Source organism: Tachypleus tridentatus, chromosome 13 (genome assembly GCF_004210375.1).
Source record: "Tachypleus tridentatus isolate NWPU-2018 chromosome 13, ASM421037v1, whole genome shotgun sequence".
NCBI classification, from domain to species: domain Eukaryota; kingdom Metazoa; phylum Arthropoda; class Merostomata; order Xiphosura; family Limulidae; genus Tachypleus; species Tachypleus tridentatus.
The window spans coordinates 36,653,301-36,675,456 of record NC_134837.1 but is presented as its reverse complement, the minus strand read 5'-3'; the positions used below and the strand labels follow the sequence as shown (position 1 = coordinate 36,675,456).

At 34.0% G+C, this 22,156-nt stretch overlaps 1 protein-coding gene and 1 long non-coding RNA gene across 4 annotated transcripts in view; both read left to right on the top strand.

Annotated features, from left to right (window-relative positions):
* Positions 1-22,156, top strand: part of LOC143237239 (betaine--homocysteine S-methyltransferase 1-like) — a 42,343-nt gene continuing 20,187 nt past the window's right edge. For 2 of the 3 annotated variants that reach the window (XM_076476281.1, XM_076476283.1), the window contains exon 1: positions 3-82. In XM_076476281.1, the coding sequence (XP_076332396.1) occupies positions 59-82 (24 nt within the window). In that variant the 5' untranslated portion in view covers positions 3-58. Of the gene's footprint in view, positions 83-22,156 lie in introns of all 3 variants that reach the window. The other variant, XM_076476284.1, reaches the window with a different exon arrangement.
* Positions 1,348-2,137, top strand: LOC143238404 (uncharacterized). Its single transcript, XR_013020562.1, has 3 exons — positions 1,348-1,461; positions 1,630-1,719; positions 1,852-2,137. It is a non-coding gene; the product is annotated as an uncharacterized LOC143238404 (long non-coding RNA).

Below are 22,156 nucleotides of genomic sequence, written 5' to 3'. Positions count from 1 at the left end.
GTCGAAGAGAAATCTCTAAAATCAGTGAAGAGGGAAGATATTTCGTAATATTTAAATAATGGAGTTTGCTAAAGATAACAAGGTTAGTTAAATAATATATATTGAATATTAGTTGAATGAATTTGTAAAAACCTTTCGTTTATTTTAATAGGTCCCACTAGATGCTGATATGTCAGAAAAATAATCCTAAAACAATGAAATGTCTTGCAGTTTATGTAAAGATTATTAATCCCCCAAAGTACAAATATCTCTTCAGCATTTCTTGGAACTTTACAGCATGGAAAAGTTTGAATTTATTGTATGCTTCTGGTAATGAGGTAAAGAGACGTTTGGTTTCAAAGACGTTAACAATGTGTATGTGTTCAATATGAAATTCCTTTCAAGGAAACAACAAAATCTACTCTCGAGATCAGACCCGTTTCATAAAATCATATTGTGTCTATTATTAACTTTAGTTCTGTATGCTCACATTTTTAGTAAGCTTTTATTATTATTATGTTGTTATATATTTGAATTATAAATTATCTAATAAAAACGCCCTTTACACAAACATAATTCTTCTAAATTACTAGAATTTGCAACTTATCTTTCAGTAAAAGCAAGTAAAAGTAAAAGTGACATCGATAAGATATCCCTTTTCATGAAGGTTTGTGATATTTGATAGTTTACACGCGTATTAATAATTCCAGAATTTCTGAAAACAGTTAAGAAACGGAAAAACAAAACATAATAACATTACATTGCAAAATTCGCACGCCTTAATAAAGTTTTCAGCACTTTCTAATTGCAAAAAGTATCAAACTGATTAACCTTGTGAATTTTAACCATGACATATTAATATATTAAATTATCTAGCTGATGTTTAACTCTTAAGTAAATGATTAGCTCGCTTTCATTAGCAATTAATGTCATTTATTGAAGAAAGATTTTTTTTATGTTAATAAAGAAGGGTTCACTCCAACGTTTGAACGGGGGAATGGTCATTGGTGATAGAGGATTTGTGATTGCTTTGGAGAAACGATATTATGTGAATGCAGAACCTTGAACACCGGAAGCATGTGTCGAGATCCCAGAAGCCACTTAGAAAGTATTAGCAAATTTGCTTTTGTCAAACTAATTTATTAAATGTTAATGATATATTTTCAAAATCGCTAAATTTTATGTTAAATATCAAGTATATACTATTTCTTATTTAAGATGTTTATTATAAATCCTAGTTCTTAATCAGTAGCTTTTTCAAATCACTTATATTCAATTGACATGTGTTATTAAACTGGATGAGGAAAATTTTCCTTTCATGGTCTTTTCTGGTACATGTTTTAGTATTTTTATTTGTTCTTAGTACGTCAACTTCATAGAGAATTTCTCAGAGTTGGTTCAGATGTGATGCAAGCCTTTACATTTTATGCCAGCGAGAGTAACCTAAAATACAGGGGAAATGAAGCTGGAGAAAACTTTTCCGTAAGTATATACATTGTGATTATATATTTTATGTTTCTAAGTCTTTCATGCTTTTCATATTTACCTCACCAGCTCTGCAGCTATAATTATCTTTGAATGACGAGGTAAAATACAACGATGTATTTCATTCTTGAGTGGATTGTTATTTCATTTGTCCTTCTCCTTTAGGTTTAAGTTTCTAACGGACATGTTGATGTGATCCAAAAGAAATTACCCTCAATAAGGACTTTTAGAAGATGTATGCTAGGGTTATGTTTGGTGAGTAACAATTTTCATCCACAGAATCTGCAATATGGGATAAGTAAAAAAAATAAAGAATGAATAAAGATATTCAATGTCATTATGAGAATAGAAGACGACTAATCACATTATTATGGTACTGGTTTTCAGGAAGATGAAATAAGTGCAAACTGGCTCGAGAGGTATCACAAGAAGGTGACTGTCTTGTTGCTTGTGGATTTGCCCAACATCCAAATTACCAACTAGGTACAAACAAAGAGAAAGTGCAAGAAGACATTAGAAAACAGGTTGACGTCTTCGTCGAAAACGTGGTGAATTTTCTAATTTCTGAGGTATAATATTGTACAGTTATTCACTACTGTATTTCTTACTGAACTGTTTTGTGAGACTTGGATTGTTAAAATACTTAGAATCGAATTGTTGAATATATTGAGAAGTGGAGGTAAACTTCCTAGGTTTATTTTAAGAATAAGTTACTGAAACGAACAACGAAGAAAACTTCTACTAAACATATTTGCCGTTTCCTTTGAGTAATAAATTACTATTCATTAGATTGTGAGTAATTATTAAACAATATGTAAATCTCAGTTTATATTGCAGTTTCTCGCTTAATCACTTTACGTATTTTAACAACAAAGAAATGTTACTATATTTTATTTCTACGGATGATATTTGTCGTATTTCATTATTATTTTAATGTGTTTAATGATTTAAACAAACGCAGAGTTTTACACGATGAACTGGCAGTTTCAGTTTTAATCTTTTATATTCTAATAATTAGTCAGAAAATCTCTTTCTCGCAGTATTTTGAACATGTTGAGGAGGTAATATGGGCTATTGAAGTTTGCAAAGAGACATAGTTATCTGTGGTAGCCAACATATGTATTGGTCCTGAAAGTGACGTAAACCACATATCATGTGGATAGTGTGCGGTAGAGATGGTTAAAACAGGTACTCGTCAATTTTATATTTCGTCTGTTCTTTCATTGATTTTGTTTATTGGTCGTTATTGTTATCAAACGTGCCCAAGTACTTTTCTCAATAACGGTATACATTACCATTTCTTCAATGTAATAGGATTATAGATTCAATTCTTTGTAAAACTGGAATTTTAGTGTCTTCCTTTTTATCTCATGAAGGTGCTGATGTACTAGCTGTGAATTGCCATTTTGTTCCCTTCGTATCTTTGTAAGCTATAACACTTATGAAGAAAGCTCTGGGTGCTAAAGGACTCAAAGCTCACCTTATGTGTCAAACTTTAGCATTTTTAACTCCTGTTGCAGGAAAATTGCGCCTTTTCCATCTAACAGAATCCCCACTTGGTAATTTGAGTTGCTGTATTTTTCTTACAAATATTTATAACTTATAGAAGTTCTAAAGTTATGGATCCCAAAGAGTATGCTTTGGGGGTAAGAAAAGTATGGCTATAGGATAAATATTTAAAAGTACAATTTTTATTACTTAGTTTAATATTAAGCTGCAAATTTTAAACTTATTATTGATGTACAGATTATTGTCTTGGATGTTTTAAAGTCTGTTAAAACAGAAACTTTGTTTGATTGATTTGCAAAAATATTAGTATTTGTGTTTTACACATTACGTGTATCGAAACCTGATTTCTAGTATCATAAGTCCGTAGACATACCACTGTGCCACTGTTGCGGTTAAATAAAGACCTTCTCACAAAGCATATTTTAGAATATTTTATGAATAACGACTTAAAACACCAACAGAGTTTTTTGTAGTTTAGTATTTCTTTTGATAAAGTATTTATTTTAAAACACGTCAAAGCGATTGTTGTTCAGATACTTATCGCATTGTTCTCCAGCTATACAGTAGCAAGAATCTGGGGTTCCATTCCTCATAGTGAAAACAGTAGGATAGCGCAAATTGATGTTGCCTTAAAAGAAACAATATTAAATTAATAGAAAATAACAGACACCCTTGTGCAAATTTATTGAAACAAATGGTCATTTTACAATGTTTTCAATATGGCAGCCGGTGTAGCTCGCTGGACCCGCTGATTTCCTTTAAATGTCATTTTTTTCACACAGACGGCGTCATTAGCTGTGTTTTGCAGTACGGTCGATCTATTTTTGGGATATATGACGAAAGTTTGAGGAATATTACGTCATTTAAAATTGATTGCGTTAAAAAGGCAAAGAGACCAGTCAAAAACAACTTCTTACCAACTCAATAAGTTCTGTCGTAAGTACAGTTACGACAGAAAGTGTTCGTACCCCTGCGTCGTGAGTAGTTTTTTCCTTGTAACTTAAAAAGTATCACGATTAGGATAATGAAAGTAAAGTATATTATACATATTATACTAACACGTATCTACATAAATTTGTATCTAAATTGAACAACAAATAAACTGTTTATAAACAAATAACCAAACATATGAGGGGCAGAAAGTGTTCGTGTCTCAACTTTAACGGTCAGTTGTATAGCATTTCAGGTAAATTTCTTGGCGCAATCTCGCCTCATAGAGCTCCATGATCGTTTGACAGTATCCAACTGGTATTTATTACCATTCATCTCTACAGAAGGCCTCCAACTCTTGCAAGTTTTTCGGATGACGCTGATGAACTCTGGTCTTCAACTCATGCCGAACGTTTTCGATTGGGTTAAGATCGGGTGACTGCGATGGCCACTTTAGAAAGCTTATATAGTTCCTCTGCAACCAGGATTGCACATATTTTGATGTGTGCTTAGGGTCATTGTCGTGCTGGAAAACCCAACGACGCTTAAGCCGCAAGTTCCGAGCATCATTCTTGATGCAAGTTTCTAATATATTAACGTACTCTTCTTTTTTCATGATTCCGTTGACGCGGTGAAGGCTACCTACACCAGAAAAGCTGTAGGAACCCCATAGAATGATCTAGCCACCTCCAGGTTTAACTGTAGGGATTGTGTTCTTTGGAAGCTTTCTTTCCCTCTTCTTCCGGAAAATATTGCGAACATCATTGTGGCCGAAAAGCTCGATTTTAGTCTCGTCTGACCATCGAATACTCTCTTGAAAGTACACTTTCATAACAACTGACCATATGGCGGTTATCTTCAAGAATTTTGCCATAAATCATCAATAATATGATATAAAATGAAAAAAAATGGAAACATCTTACTATTGGTCCAAGGCTTCTTTCTTCACATATTGTGACTGATATTAATATCCAGATGCCACATCTGTGGTACTGAATGAATGAGAACTTTCTAATGCATGGAAACATTCATTTATTTTTGGAAAGGAAAAGTTTACAATGTGTACTTATCTAAAATAATTACAGAAGGATTATGTGTTTTCATTATTCCTGAGAATTGTTATATGTGATGATCAAGTGTTCATAACAAAGGTTCACGTTCTAATATATTTAATATCATAGACTAATAAGTTTCATTTCAAACAAAACTAGAAATCTATCATTGGTTTCTAATCACCATTTTTTCATCTCTTGAAGTTGCTGATGTAATAGGTGTGAATTGCCGTTTTGGCCCATTTGAATCTTTGGAAGCTATGAGCCTTATGAAGAAAGCTCTGGATGTTGAAGGACTCAAAGCTCACCTTCAGTATTTCACATGCCTGATGCAGGAAGAGGAGCCTATATTGATCTTCCAGAGTTTCCATTTGGTAATTCGATTTTTTGTATTTTTCTAGAAATTGATCCAATTGGTTGCTTCGTCATACACGAATTGTATATGCCTACATGATACTGCATCACCACTCATTCACCAAATCAACTATCTGCCCTCAAAAATATTATAACATATTCACCCCACAATTCGTTCAGATATCTTCACTGTGTTGGTTCTAGGTTGTTAGTACAAACTTCAGTCAATGGCGTGAAATGTGTTGAAAACCATTGCATTTGGCCATGGTATAGTGAATCTAACCCTGGAATTACTGCTAAAAATGGTTACTTCGATTTAGCTCACCATGACTATAACCCGTCTAGCATTCAGCTGGAGAGTAAATCATCCACATTTCCAAAGCAACAAAATGACTACATTTCTTGTTGAACAGATTATTATCTGACCTAATACGTTTTTTCTGGAATGAAAACAAGTAATTTCATGTATGACTTCTCGCAACTAAATGACTACATTTCTTGTTGAACAGATTATTATCTGAGCTAATACGTTTTTCTGGAAAGAAAACAAGTAATTTCATGTATGACTTCTCTCAACTATTTATTCTATTATTTTATTTCAATTCGTGAAATTAAGTTATAACCACTATCAGTAGCATCATTTGGAGTACTTCAGCGATCATAAGATCCATTAGGGTTCTCACCATTCTTGTGTCAACCCGGAACTCAAACTCTCACCTTTGTGCCCTCTTCAAAATATTATGCTTCACCCAGTATGACAGAGTTATGTTGACCAATGAATTACATGGTGAATAATCAAGCCAATTACCTGAGATGTTTTGACAACTGTTGCTTTTGTCCATGGTATAATGAACTCAACCTTAGAATTACTGCTAGGAATAGATACTTCGAATTAGCTCACAACGACTATAAACCCACTAACATTCAGCTGGATGATAAATCATCCACAGCATCAAAAACTCATTGCTGGTCATTACAGACCTCCTGATCAAGAGACCATTATAGATGGCCTTTGATACCTCGCTGTTGGACGAAATGGTCATTTTTTGTGTTGCCTTTCATCTGCTAAGCTGTAGGCTGAAACAAGTTACCCTGGGTCTCCCTTCCTTCCTATTCAGAATCATATAAGCTACTCCTATTCTAGGCGTAACCAGTCCACTAGAAAAGCAGTTACTTTACTCATCCAGTCCTCAATGATACCAAAACAGAAACATCAGCATTTGCTGAGGTGTATATCTCATCGAAAAATCTTCCTGTGGCAGATAACCTGAAGAGCCTTGCATAATCAGTAAAAAGCAGTGTGGTTTATCAATGCACTGTAATTTGTCGATAAATGGTGTATAGTATTTTATTTGGGGACCCAGCATGGCCAGGTTGTTAACACACCTTACTACTAATTCGAGGGTCTCGGGTTCGAATCCACGTCACACCAGATATGCTCGCCCTTTCAACCGTGGAGGCGTGAAAAAAGTGACCGTCAATCCAACTATTCTTTGGTAAAAGAGCAGCCCAAGAGTTGGCGGTGGGTGATGATGAGTCGCTGATTTCTCTGTTGTCTTACACTACTAAATGAGGGATGGTTAGCGCAAATAGCATTCGAGTAGCTTAGCGCGAAATTCAAAAACAAACAAACCAACTTGTGAGCAATCAGTTTTTTGAAAAACTTTCACAGCATCCAACACTCATTTCTAGTCATTATGGACATACTGATCCAGAGACCATTATGGATGACCTTTTATACCTCACTCTTCAACAAAATGCTCATTTTGTATGTTAGCTTTCATCTCCAAAGCTGTAGGCTAAAACAAGTTACCCTAGACGTGTCTTCCTTCATGTTTAGAATCATATAGGTTATTCCTATTCTGTTTTCTAACAGGTCCATTAGCAAAGCAGTTACTTTGCTCATCCAGTCCTATGGGATACTCAAGCAAAGACATCAGCATTTGCTGAGGTGTTTGTCTCATATATAAATCTTTCTGTGGAAAACATTAATAGCCTTATATAATCAGTAAAACCAGTGTAGTTCATCAATGTGCTGGGACTTATGGATAAATTGTTTAAAGTCTTTTATTTGGGTCTTCCCCAATATGCTGGAGGCAGTTGAATAGCAACATTCATTGGCAAAATTGGTACTACTTCTGTTGTTCTAGGTTTATTCCTCTTCAATGGCCAGTTCTGAGGAACTACATAATATCTTGTCATGACAGATACAGATTTTGAAATCATAGATATCTCTCAATTCCAAGTGCTGTTCTGCAAATTTATTAGGCAGTCTTTTAATACATTTGGAATCAGCACAATTTAGCATGATTTTCCTCTGGATCTACTCAGCAACACAATTTTCTATCGTCCGTCTGCTACTTGCCAAGATGGTCATTAGAATTTAGAGCATGATCATCTAATCTCAGAAAGAAACATCAAACAGCCTGTTCCTATGTCCACCTCATCTTAGCAGTGATACCTCTGAAATACTTCAAGAATTGGTGTAAGTCTTCTTGAACATTGTGGTGTGATCAGTTTGATTTCACTCACAAGTTTCTCCCTTACTGGATCCTGACGTATGCAAAGTGAAAATGTTTTAAATGTCACCCAGGTGACAGAACAACGACACACATGGAATGACCCATCATATAAGCTTGAAATTTTCAAAAGATCATCAGTTGCTCTCAAGTCTGTAAGACACATTTCGGTCCTGGAGAACAAAGTAGATAATATCTATTAAATAGAACATTAACACAACACCAACAAAAGCAAGAAAAAATAAATGGCTTTCTGAGAAACTGAGTTTATGCTTCGAATGAATGCCTGCAATCCTCCATAACAGCAGGACATCGAGTGACCAACATCGGTACAGACGCCAACACACTTAGTCCAATATAAATTGTTTTCACACATAAAAGGGTCAAGGATCTCTAACAAATCTCGAGCTTTTCTACCTGCAGACATACTTTTACAAAAGAGAAGGTCTTCCATAATTTTGTCACCATCCACAAACTGTGCATAGAAAATCAAATGAACATCCTTGTTACTATCCGTCGCCTCATCTAGCTGTAACCCGAATTCCTTCTATCTAGTTTTATCAATTAGTTGATCGTTGAGATCTTCAATCATGTGTTGTAGTCTACGACTAATAGTATTGGTGGACAAAGGCACCTTTGAAAGCAGTTTTCGTCTACCCACAGTTTCACCAACCATAATGTTTACCATATCCACTGCAACTGGTAAAATCAGTTCTTCTGCGATGGGTGAAACTTTTTATATTGCGCGACTCAATACACCACCTTGTGGAATGCTAGCAAAGCATTGCTTGGTATTGATGCTTGTTTCAATAATGTACCTTTTTTGCTCGTTCAATTCTTTTAACTTTCTGGAAAAAGAATCACGAGATTTACCAGCCATGTTAGGATGACTGGTCTCTAGGTGGTGTTTTAGTTTGCTTGGAAGTATGCATGCATTCTGGAGCCGAAACTTTTAGACATAATACACACTATGGACAATCTTCATGATTGACATCTACCGAAATAGAATCATAATCTAGATAACTAACATCATATTTCCGATATTTCTGTTCATTCACAACTCTGCCATTGGTCTGTGGCTCGCCGTCCTTTTCTTCACTCCCACACTTCTTACTAATGTTCAAAACGTTTTTGTTTTTCATTTTTATGCACCAGGACTAAAAATCAACAAAATAATTCACTGAACTTCGCAGACACTTGATCACAACACCCTTCACTTATTTCAATCACTGATGGACCCGAAGAGTCGACAATTATTTATATACAAAATCTAAGAAACGAGAAAGTTTGAGAAGTTACTGGCGTAGCTGAAAATGCAAGAAAACAAAAACAAACCTCAAACATTCGAGAACGTCATCGAAAGGAATGTAGAGCGATCTGATATTAAAACTGCGAACTACCTCTAGGTAGTAGTTCGCGAGGTGTCCGACAGGTGTCGATATCGCTGTGTTTCCCTTAAAAAAATTTAAATATTCGGTTTCACCCAAGGGCGTAGCGGCGCACAACTTGGGAACCATTGCCCTAACCTCATCATTCATAGCTAATTGAAATAAATATTGTGAAATCAAGCTTCACCAACAAAGTGGAAAAAAAATGTGGTCCAGCCAGTCAAACTTCTGAAGATTCATTTCTGAGCCCATCAAATTTCAGTAAGCAAAGATAAAATGAATTTTTGGCGAATTCAGAGAAGACGTATTGGTAAATATGTTTCAGATTAACAACTTCTAATATACAGAAAAGACAATGTGGTTTGGTAACACTAGATTCCAACAATAGCTTACGTATCATGTTCTTCACTAACAAAAGTATAACCTAATATTGTTGTTAGTCTACGTACTGAACGTATAAAATAAAATAAAACTGGGTAGTGGTTAAAAAAACAATGTGAAATATAGGGTGACTGTCGAGAGATTTTAAGATTACAAAGACTGAATGCTCATGAGAAGTAGAAGTAATCCTATGTATGATGCTCAGAACTGAGCTTAAAATAGTGATCTCTGTGCGTTATCTTTCTACATATGTTGTAATTAGTATCAATTTATCTTTTATTTGCCAATCTATCAAAGAACTGATATTTATTATTATGTTAAATTCATTCGTTTTAATACACTTTGTAAATCCGACATTGACATTGTACTTCATTACAAAACAAGAGTAAATAAGTGATTTACTTTGAGTTAAAACTAATATAAAAAGAATTTACCCTACCTTAGCTTTGTAGTTTAAATTTCGACAAATAAGATACCACTGTGAAGAAAAACATTTAACTTCTTTCAATACACTATTGAAATACATTCACAAGACACTTTTTAATTTTTAGATTTTTGTTTCGAAGCATGTTAGCGAACATGTAAAGGTTAAATGATCAACATGGGATACATAAGAGTTGGATCAATACATAGTGAATGCTAATTCAGTCTTTGTTATATCCAAAATAATTTCAACTCACACTTCATCACAAATGGGGTTGAGAAATTCTTCACAGATATTTGTAGAAAGGTGTGAGGACTTTCCCTTACCAGCATTCCCATGTTTTTCAACGAGCTCTTTGAAAACGAATCAAACTTGATCAGCAACCCTAATGCTCCCAAATAATTGCCATTGTACTGTGAACCTACAGTTTTATTACTTCCACTGATGCCAAATGTCTTGTTGCAAAGAATTTCACAAGAGCAACAACTCTTTTTAGAACATTTTGCCAATAAAGTTGCTTTTCGTTGAACCAGTTTATTAATGCCAAGTCCATTTGACCAATTCTTGTTTTGACAACTGTAGTAAAAGAGCATACAGTTTTAATGTTTGAAGCCAATTTCATGTTCAAAAATTTGACTGCCTGCATGCATCCAGTTTTGAAAACTTGTTGCAGAAAAAGTTGTATCAGAAAATAACCCCCCCACACACAAAGCAGTAGATTAAAACAATTGATGGTGCGCATAATAACCATTCACGATGAATACATTCACAACTATGCAATTCAACTTTAAAAGCAGAATCTAAAAAATAACTTTTCTGGGCTTTATATGTGAATTTGCAATTCTTGAAATCACAGTAATGACTCTTACAGAATGGAGGATCATTAATAACCCGACAAAAATGTTGCTCATTACTAATACGTTGCCACAAAGAAGGATAAGTTGTAGGATTTCTTTCAGTATAAACTGTTGTTGCAGTTGTCCACTGTGATGCATCCAGTGTTATGTTGTGTTCATAATGATCTGCAGTAATTTGGTAATTTAGTTATTTCTTCTTTTTTTTTTCAATTCTATTTTCAGAATTGAGGAAAACCAAGACAACTACACCTGATGATGCCTTTACTAGTGACATCATGAATGTAATAAATGATGTATTTGTGAAACATGTATATAATGTCTATGAAATATTTGTTTATCCAATGAGTTTAAATCATACATAACAGAAATTAATTGTTGAATGGATATAAAAACGATTGAACCTCATGAATAAAAATACATATATAAATGCAAATTTTAAATTCATATTCAAATCACATATGCCTTGTATTATTTTAAAAAGTACATCAAACACCAAAGTTTCGTGTATTTTATATACAAATAAAAATACTAAATAACTTTACAGAATTTACCGAAAACCAGCAGCCATCCAGAAGTTGGGTAATCCATGGTAAGGGCCATGGTAAGAGGCAGCAGGTCTGGAGCATATGTTATTGGTCCACTGTGGTCTGGATATTAGCAGTACGTAATAAAGGAATAAAGTCCTTTGGGATGTTGCTCATAAAATACTATTCTGTAACTATTAATTATTAATCATACTAAAGCTAATACTAAAAACAATGTACAAATGCACACATTGTGTAAGATTACCAAAGAGAACAGACCTTTAGTTCCTTTACTTCAGGTATAGTTGATGTCATTAAATACTGATGATGAATTGGAACAAGCAGAAATTATACACCAACCATTTTTCCTATTTCATGAGCCCAAAAACCTAGATAAAAGATCAATGACAATTACATTATACCATAATGGTATAGAATCTTTTTTCTTTATTTTTGGTGGGGGGAAAGACTTATAACAAATGTGTATTTTTGAATTATATTATTATATAATGACCAGAGGTCCTGAGAAGAAAAAACAAAATAGGCAAGCTGGACCTGGGAGGAGGAAGAAAGGGATAAAGTTACTCTATGAGAAAAGACCAAGACCTGATTGAGGTATAGAAAAGGTGCACTGGTGAACAAGGTTAACACATGAGATCCAACTGGACCAAGACCCATGGATCAGACTATAGAACTAATATTGGTGTGCCTTACACCATTGGTAAAACAATGAACTCTAGTACAGCAAGATAAGGAAAAGCAAGAACATAGAAGGGAAGGTCTAGTTGAGAAAAAGTGGTAGCACGTGTGGTGCAGATTGCGACAAATGTGATACCAGAAAAGAAAGGATGGAAAATCATCGGACTGGACAAGCCTTAGACACTAAGAACAATGATAAATGTGCAACATTGCAACAACAGGGTCATATGTGGAGCCCGTAGATAGGGTCCATGAAATAAGGCATAACAATCCAAAATGTCTTAAAAAAATCCACAAAAATATAAAGTTGTAAGGTCAGAATTGAAGTTGACAGGTGGGCAACCTGGAAAGTAAAGATAAAGGAGACACCTCTAGGAAATCTTTCTGTAACTTACAGATGAATCTCAAACAGAATGAGAGAAACTGCAATAATCATAACAAAAATAAGAAATGCTTTCAATATTAAAATGAAATCAAACAAAGTAAAGTGTAAAGGACAGAAACCATTTCAAGCCCAAACTGGAAATAAAGAAAGACGTCTACACTCTATACCTGCTAAACAAGAACTGAAGGTTAAGTAGAGGAGTGCAGAGGGAGCACTATGTCATGTTCTTATTGTGATACAAGTGATGTATAATGATTTGGAAGATAGACATACTGGAATATTCATTAGGCTTGTGGCATGCATTACTAAAGAAATTCACAATTAGAGGGAAGTACCAAATGAGAATAACTAATCTTATGAGTTGAGTTAAGAACTGTATTGGAATCTTTGTTTTGAAACTCTTCAGAATGTGAATTCAGAAAACACCCATTCTAACTTCTTATTAGGTTGCTAAAACACTACTGAGGGCAATTTTGATAAAACATGCCAGTCAATAATTTTTGAGGTGTTTTCTATAAGTGTTAAACAACTTTAAGTAAAATGAATATAACAAGTTAAACTTCAAAGGCTTATTACCACTTAGCAACACGTCTTTGATTCTGTAACACTATTTTATGTCAAGTTTGCACACCTGCTACATATACTACATATTTGGTATTTATGATACCTTTTGGTGTTTCAACGTCCCATCTGCCATTGTTAAGTTTCAGTCCTGTGACTGGTACCCCTTCTATGATATTAGCTCCATGTTTCTGGGCAGCTCCTGCCATGGCCTTGTAAAATAATAAAGATCTATGTGGCCTTCAGCAGAGTTGAAGGTCCCTCCAAGAATCTAAAAAGAACACATATATACAAAAAACTAATCATGCCATCTTCACAAAAACAATCCAGATTCTTGAGTTGAAAAATTAAAATCTACCTACTTGCACAGAACCTTTCTCTAAAATCACCTGATGTATAATACTTTATTTTGCAATCTTCCATCAGCTTTTAAAAAATGAGAAGATTTAGCCATCCTCCATTCTATCTCAGTCAAACAGCACATAACAAAATAACTGAACTGTATACTTCAAGATACTGACACCAGGTTTTTTATACGGCACCTTAGTAAACGCAAAAACCAATGACTCATTTTCTAATGTTTCTTCTATGAATCCAAGTTTAATTTCATCAACATTCTCCACGGTTATGGTACAGTTTACAGTCTGTATCCCTAAACAGGCACCTGAAAATAGGAAGAGAAACTCAAAACTGTGATATTTTTAAAAATCTTAATGTAGGCCAGAAACAGAGAACACACTCCAAAATAGGAAATCCTGCTGTGTTAAGAAAAAACATTATATGTTATCAAACCTCTCAGATTTAACACTCTTAAGAAAATTAGTTTGTGCATATGATTTTGATTTTGGTAGACATTATCCCACATACCTGAATGTAAAGCACAATTACTGTATTTGCCTAGTTTGCAAATAACTGTTTAAATAGTTCAACATTTTTAATAAATATGTTTAAACAAACTGAGGAAATATATTAAGATTTAAAAATATGCACAAATCTAAAATAATAGCGAAATGGTAATTTTTTTCTTATCATAAAATACTTACACCATTCATATTTAACAAAGGAAACATTTCAAATATTTCATCTGGCCGTATAATATGTTAAAGGTTCAAATGGTTTAAACTGACAAGCAAACACAATTAACTGTTAAAATATTTTTTTAAAAATCATTTTACTAACAACCTGATTCCTATGGTATCTAAAAATCTTATTAATTTTACCTAAAAGTAGTTATGTTTTATGACAAACAAACTACCAATATCACAATTCAATTACATAGATCTTTATCTTTCTACTTGCATGTACAACAGCATATACCACTTTTATTATACGATTAATCAGTTTCTCACTTTAAGCACAAAATTATGTTTCACATTTCCTAGAAAAAATGCAATCGCACACTCCATTCTAAAATAGACAGATAAAAGGGAAACAAAGTGTCAAATAAAAACTGTATATCAAAAAACAATTATTTAATCTTGCAGTTAATACATAAACACCATAGTTGCTTAAAGTGTCCAGTTATTGAAGCAAGGACAGCTCATACTTGTGTATTAAGCTGTTATTGGTACCAGGAAGTGCAGTAATGATCATTATGTGGAGATGAGTTCAATTGAAATTAGAAGCCTTTACATTTAAAACACTACAGTGCTCATGCTAGAAAATTGAGAAAAAAACTCAGAACTAATCAATTATTAGTAAACTGCAACTAAAGATCAGCTAATCTTCCTTGATGTCTAGAAAAAGGCTGCAAAACTATCGATTTTTGTTATTTTCTTTCAGTCTACCCATCGGCTGTAACTCGTAAATTACAGGGTGCATATTTCCAGACTGCACACGCTTCATTCTTCCATAAGAGGTGCCTTTCAAACTTAGAGCCCAACAGATTACTTACAGCCCAAAATATATGCAATGATAAAAATTGTTTAATACTGGCCAATATGAGAGTCAGTCAACAGATGCTGCAATGTGTAAAGTTAATCCTATCAGTTTTATCATGTTTCAAAACATGCAAGTCTTATGTTTATATTAAGCATTTACTATTAAGAACTTTCTGCTAGTGTAGAGAGTTTTATTTCATTGACTTCTTGAAAAGTGCAACTTGAAAAAATATGAATAGCAAACACGAGGAGGTCATTTTGTTGAATCTGTTAGATACATTTCTGTTTGAGTCTGAATAAAAATTACATGATAGATTTCACTCTGTTATCCATATTTTTACAAACATCCATCTATTGAGACATAATGTTTACTATCACTTATTAGAAGAACAAAATCCAGTTATTTGAAATGTAATCTTGACCATGTGTAAAAAGAACAAATATGAAACACTTGATTTCTTACACTGATCCACATCTGTAAAAATATGTTGCTTGTTTAACAAGACTGTCAATCATTATTGTGCCACACTGTTTTGGGTCTACTAAAATCTTTGTTTTGAAGTATACTCTTCAAAAAAAGAAACGCACAAGGCAAAATTTGAGACATATTGTTAACAAGTTTATTCCGGGTAGTTCTGTATGACATGTGTGAAACTTTGCACATTCACTGCTGAACATCCAAAGTCTGCAAAGGCGAAGTCCACGCTCACTAGTTAAAGTTTAACGTCACTCATCATCAATAACGAGTATGCCCCCCGTGAGCATCAATAACTGCTTGGCATCTTCTGCCCATGGAAGCGATGTGATGACGAATCACATCCTGTGGAATGGCTGTTCACTCAACCTGAAAAGCTGCTGCAATCTGAGGTAGAGTCTGTGGTTGAGGTTGTCGCCGTCGCAGATGTCGGTCCAACTCGTCCCAGAGATGTTCGATAAGGTTTAAATCTGGTGAACTCGAGAGCCAGGGAAGAACGTTGATGTTGTGGTGTCTCAAGAAGACAGTGGTGAGTCGGGCTGTGCGAGGACGGGCGTTGTCATGTTGAAAAATGTCGTTGACGTTCACCATGATGGGTTGCACATGAGGCCTAAGAATCTCGTTTGCATACGGTCTGATCGAAAATCCTACGCAGCCCTGGTATGGTTGAGGCAGTAGATGTTGCAGTGGTGGTCCTATCTCGAAGGTGAAGTAACCGGATGTAGCGATCTTGTGCGGGCGTGGTCACACGAGGTCTGCCAGATCGTGGACGGTCACGAGTTGATCCATGTTGTTGGTGACGATTCCATAGCCTTGTGATGGTGCTTGGGTGGACATTCACAGCTCTGGCAAAATCTGATCGAGATTCGCCTGCTTCCAAACGACCAATGGCGTTGTTGCGTTGTGCTTCTATCAGTCTTGGTGTAACTGTTTTGCATGTCGGTGGCTTAACACTGAGCTATGTAAACCGAGAACCCGTCACTTTTATATGGATTTTGCACATGTTGCGTGTGCAAAACATGCAGATCTCTCAAACAAATTTATTGGACACGAATGCGTTTTGGCGAAAAATCCGATGTCTTCCTAAGTTTGCAAAGTGCACAACTTTTATTGTCATTTTGGTCTGACAATCAATGCCTTAACGCGTGTAACATCACATACTCTGAGCTTGTAACGTTAATACATATATTTATCTTTAAAATAAAACAATATCCCTTTTGCATTTCTTTTTTTGAACAGTATATATTGCTCTTGCTCATAACTCAAGTACAAAAAGAGATGAAACATCTTTTTTGATAAGTAGACATATTATTGTTAAACGTAAAATAAACAATAAAAAATAACTCCACAGAAAAGACCAAATACTGTAAGATAACCATAAAAACTGTGAAGTAAAAACTAACTGCGATACAAAACCAAAACTCTAACTTGGAATGACTTTAAAACAAAATTCATTTGAGAAAAACACTCTTATACTCTCATGATATTATATTTCAGTTTTATTGCTAAAGACAGACTGTAATTAATGTTTACTTCAATTAATTAAATAATAATCAGGAAACATGGTAGCAGTCCCTATGTAGAGGTAGTTTAGTTAAAGCCCAAACATTAGCAACAACAATATCAGATCTGTAAGTCATTTTGTGCATTATATGAAAATAGACATCTAATGTATGTTCTTTACTCTGCTATGCCGTATCCTCGTCATGATTTATTTTGCTTCCTAGAAGCAATATCTATGATTTATATACTGGCTCCCTACAGATCAGAACAGAATAAGTTGGTGAAATATTATCTAATATCCGGATAAATCTATATTCATTTTTCAACTTAAAAGAGAATCATAGCCTAAGTGTTGTTGGAAAAAAAATTAAAAATTAAAATTCAACTGAGAGTTATTCTGTTGAGCAATCCAGACATAAATAAAAATCTAAAGCAAAGTACATGTTTACTAAATATTACGATTAAAGAAAGTGGTAATAATTCAGTTCAGCAGCTATCTAGTTACACATACTAATATTTGAGATAATAAACACACTACTAACATCAGTTTAAGAAACTAGAGCAAAACAAGTTTTAATCTTGCCTTGATAAGTAAATTTAATAGGTCATGTGTATTGCATGTTTACAATGTTCAACTTTAATGTTACATATTTAACATACATTGTCTCCATATATGACAAAAAAAAACAAACCAATATAACCATACCTGTTAACCAATTATGGAAAACATCTGAATTTTATACAAAATATTTTAGAAGATTTAAAAAAGATTATTTTCATTAAAAACAGCTTGACGTTTGTTTTTAATTTAATGCCTGAGAGAAACTGGCTTGATGCCAAGAGAAAAAAAGGTTTGTTACCAAGTATCTTGTAATTAAAATATTATCAAGAAATTACAAACCTTCTTAGTTTCTTATTCAAGCTGGGCTAAAAATCCAATACTATAGTAGTAAATCTTTTTCATATTAATTCCTCCATGATAGAGAGTTGTAAGTCCTGCTCTTAAGAAATAAAGTGAAACAAACAATTCTTAAAAAAACCTTACAATAAACCACAAGTTGTACAACCTCTCATAATTTATAAATAAATGCAAATCATTTGAGAACCTCAATTATACTAGACTGTAAATTCTGTTGTTTTAACAGAACAACACATAACAAGAGAATAAAGCATTGCCTTACTATAACAACGTAACCTAAATAAAAATTCTATTAAACACTGTAATACATAACGCCTTTTGAATAGGTTTAACTCACTTTGGAATTGTTGTTTCCTCTTGAAAAGGCTTCATATCCCAAAGTAATGTAAATTCCTATATCTTTTTATCACTATTTATTATTTTAATTATTTCATTTTTACAAATTCTAGTGAATTGCAAGATGTTAAAATTTTTCTTACCACAAAAAAGGCCTAAAGAGGAACAATCAAAGCAATCTAATATGAATGTACTACGTATCTTTTATTTTGTCTATTCTTCAATGAAAAAGTTACATTTGACTTTGTTGCTCTATAAGATTGTCAAGTTGTTAAATATAAAAGTATATCCAATGAATAACATATCAAAAGCAAAACTGACAACCGTAAAAAATTTTGGGAGTTCAATTATCATTGCTTTTAGAACAGAAAAACAAATTACAAGTCTAAGAAAAATTGTCATTATTCTAAGTTGTGTGTTAAAATGCCTTAGTCAGTTTAGAACATTCTATTAATATTAACCATTAAAATAATAATTCTGCTGGGAGTTTAGTTTACTAATTTTTATCATTAATTTTTTTTGTGAAAAAATGAATTGATGTCATGGTGTAATTTTTGTCATTACAAATACCTTTAATAGATGTTGCAAGCTTGTAAATGTGTATTAATTCTCTTACACAGTGAAGGATAAACACGACAACTTTTAGAAAAGCAGCCTGTTGAAAAAGATAATACATATATACGAACAAACTGACATCGCTCATGTGTTTAGAAAAGTAGTTAAACTACGTTACTAAAGAATTGTAGGATATTGTGCTGTGAAACTTTAGTCTCAATATAAAAAAATTGGTTAATTCCTGATTTGATTGCCTGTCTGTGATGTGATCCCACGTAAATATTTGAGTAAATATGTTAAAATTTTCATTTATGAAAATTAAAAAAGAAAGAATTATAGTATCCATTCAATTTCATTGAGTAATGAAAAAACAGTAATAATAAATTAAATTTTATTCATTTAATTCAAACATATTTATGGATAAAGAAACAATAATAATTATACACATTTATTAGATTTTACGGGAATAAACTTCTATACAAATACCTGTGACTTTTGAATAAAAACAGCAACACCTTTCATGTGAAAAAAGTATTAATATTAATAATTAACAAGTATTTTTCTTCACAACTCCTTAATATTATTATGTTTGTTTCTTTTTGAATTTCGCATAAAGCTACATGAGGGCTATCTGCGATAGCTTTCCGTATTTTAACAGTGTAAGACCAGAGGGAAGGCAGCTGGTCATCAACACCCACCGCCAACTCTGGGCCTACTCCTTTACCAACGATTGGTTGGTTAATTTAGCGTCTCATGGCACAAAGCAGCTAGGCTATCTGCGCCGAACATCCAGTAAAGAGTTAAAAGTACATTTAGTAAAATTCATAGAAAGTAATTAAGGTAAAACAAAACAAAGTTTAAAAAAGACACATAAATAGCATAAAATCAATGTTTACATCTAGTCTACAACGTTAAGAGAAAAACTACAGTAATTCAAGTTGTAAAGGGCTTTCTTTAGCGTAACTGTAATTACCATAACTCACCAGGAAGACTAACAGATAAGTACAAAAACCACAGTCAGTCATCTGAAGTTGGCTTTTCCAATCCTGGTTCCGAGTTATTTGACGTTACTGCCATTTTCAAAAACGAAAGTAATAAAAATGCTTTAAAAGACATGTAGCAAAATTATAATGATAACTCGTCAGGATGACTAACGAGTAGTTCAAACAGCGGTGTTAGTTATCTTAAGTTGGCCTTTCCAGTCCTAGTTTCTCGGTATTTAATGTTACGACCAGTTTATAATTTAAAATCGAGCTAGAAGAACTGTGATTTTTAAAAGGGAGCCACATTAAAAAGGTGTAATGTATAAATTAAAACTACTTAAATGGCATTAAAAAAGATTAATGGCCTTTGTGACCAATGCGTAGTCTAGTTAGAACAACTTCCTCTTTCTTATCCTTACACAAGCAAGATGGTCAAAGTCCAATATAGGGTATTATTTGGAAAAGCTTGTTTTCGCGTTGCTCACTCCAAGTCGACTACCAGCTGGAAGTAGCAGAGCCTTAACTAAAGGACCATAGTCCACGTATGGGACAGACACAGTGGTGATAGTGCCAGAACAGATAGACTTAGCTGGTGTCGGCGAGCTCGTTCCCGTGAATATCAACGTGGCCGAGTATCCAGAAAAAAACTGGGTAGAAGTGGATATTAAAGAAAAATGGGCCAGTCGGTTTTGAATATCAGGGTGTGAACCAACGTGAAGCGATTCCAGGGTCAGTATGGAACTAATCGAGTAAGTAAAAATAGTGCAGTTTGAGTACTGCGTAGCTTCTATGTGATCCAGGGCAAGAGAAATGGCGTACAGTTCAGCAATGAACACAGAAGCTGTAGAGGTGATTCTACATGAAACCACAGAACCATAACAAACCATGGCAAAGCCCACACAGTAACCTGATTTTGAGCCATCCATGATTTAACCAAGAAATTGAGCTTATGTGCACAACAACAGACACTTTCTAAATTTTAACTTTAATCGTGTCATTCCTACCTCTGGTTAATCATGGACAAACAGTAGACTTGAATATTTGACAAAATAACAAGATATAATACATAAATACCAGACAATTTCCACATTACAGCCTTCAAACACAATAGTTGTTAGTCTCTTAAAACTGGCAGGAGCATTACATAGTACAAAAGACATGACTTAGAAATCAAATAAATAGTCCATTGTGCTACAAGTAATTTTGGTTCTATTTTATTATCCAGTTTGACTTACGATCATCAAAGGGCCATGTATGAAGTGCTAAACCATTAGACACTTTCAATATAGTTAGGCATTTATCTACTCATGGAACAAAAAGACATCAATACTCGTTATGGCATTCGCCTGGTATATATCAGCCCAAAACCTATTATCACCTTCTTCATTTCTTTAAGTTACCACTCTTGGAAGGTTGTATGATCCTATTCATTAATAACTATTTTATTTCAGAATTGGCTTCGTCAACAGTGGTTTAGTGAAGCCTGTGTAGTAAGTATTTTATTAAAATTAAATATTTCTATTTAATTGTAACTGATTATAACTTTCCCCAGTTAGATATCCAGTCCAACAAATACATCAGCATACTTATCCAGCAAGTAATTTATTCTGGTGTCGAAATGAAATGGATGCTGCAATCCTAAAAAATCAGTTTTAAATACACTGGTAGCAGAATATTGTTTTTAGACTCAGTATGACAGGAGAAACACTAGTACCAGAGGTAACATCGATTGCCACCACTTTACTTGTCACCCTGATTATTATTCTAGTGGGAAGCTGGTCATTCATTATCACAGATTGGAACCAAAACTTTATTGATTCTACTTCCTTCTAGATTCAAATACCCGGTACAGCTTGGCTATGCTGTGCTGCAATCTCGAAGCTGTGCCTCTATCAGATAATCTACAGCCTAAAGAGACAGACTATCCAATCTCAGATTCAGGCATTGTATCATCGGGAGACCATCAACTTCGTGACTTAAATTGCTTCAAACTCACCAATAAATTATTCGTATCCTCTTCGGCTGCCTTTTTAAACATTGAAATAATGTTCTGCTTTATCCCCAACACATATAATGTAATCTCGGTGCAGATCTTTCCATGGCGGTATAATGAGGGTGCATTTAAGTAAACAGGATATAGAAACCGACAGTTCCTCAGACTGGGGTCACTAAATGATCAAACTCTACAGATCGTGGTTGCCTTACCCCACGCTATCTGAAAAAGAAGACAAGTGTTTGTTTGTGCTGCCCTCATTTAATCCATCTCTTCCGTGATCACTAGCAGCATGACCAGTGATACAACAAACGTTGGTGGAGGTCAGCAGTAATGTTACTTCACTCTTGAATCTTGGAATAGCTAAGTGACTCTCTTCATAGAATGGCTTCTTCGTATTTCATTAACCACCATTGATATAGCTCATGATAGTAGCTGTCATCCATCAAGAGCTTCCCAGTCTTG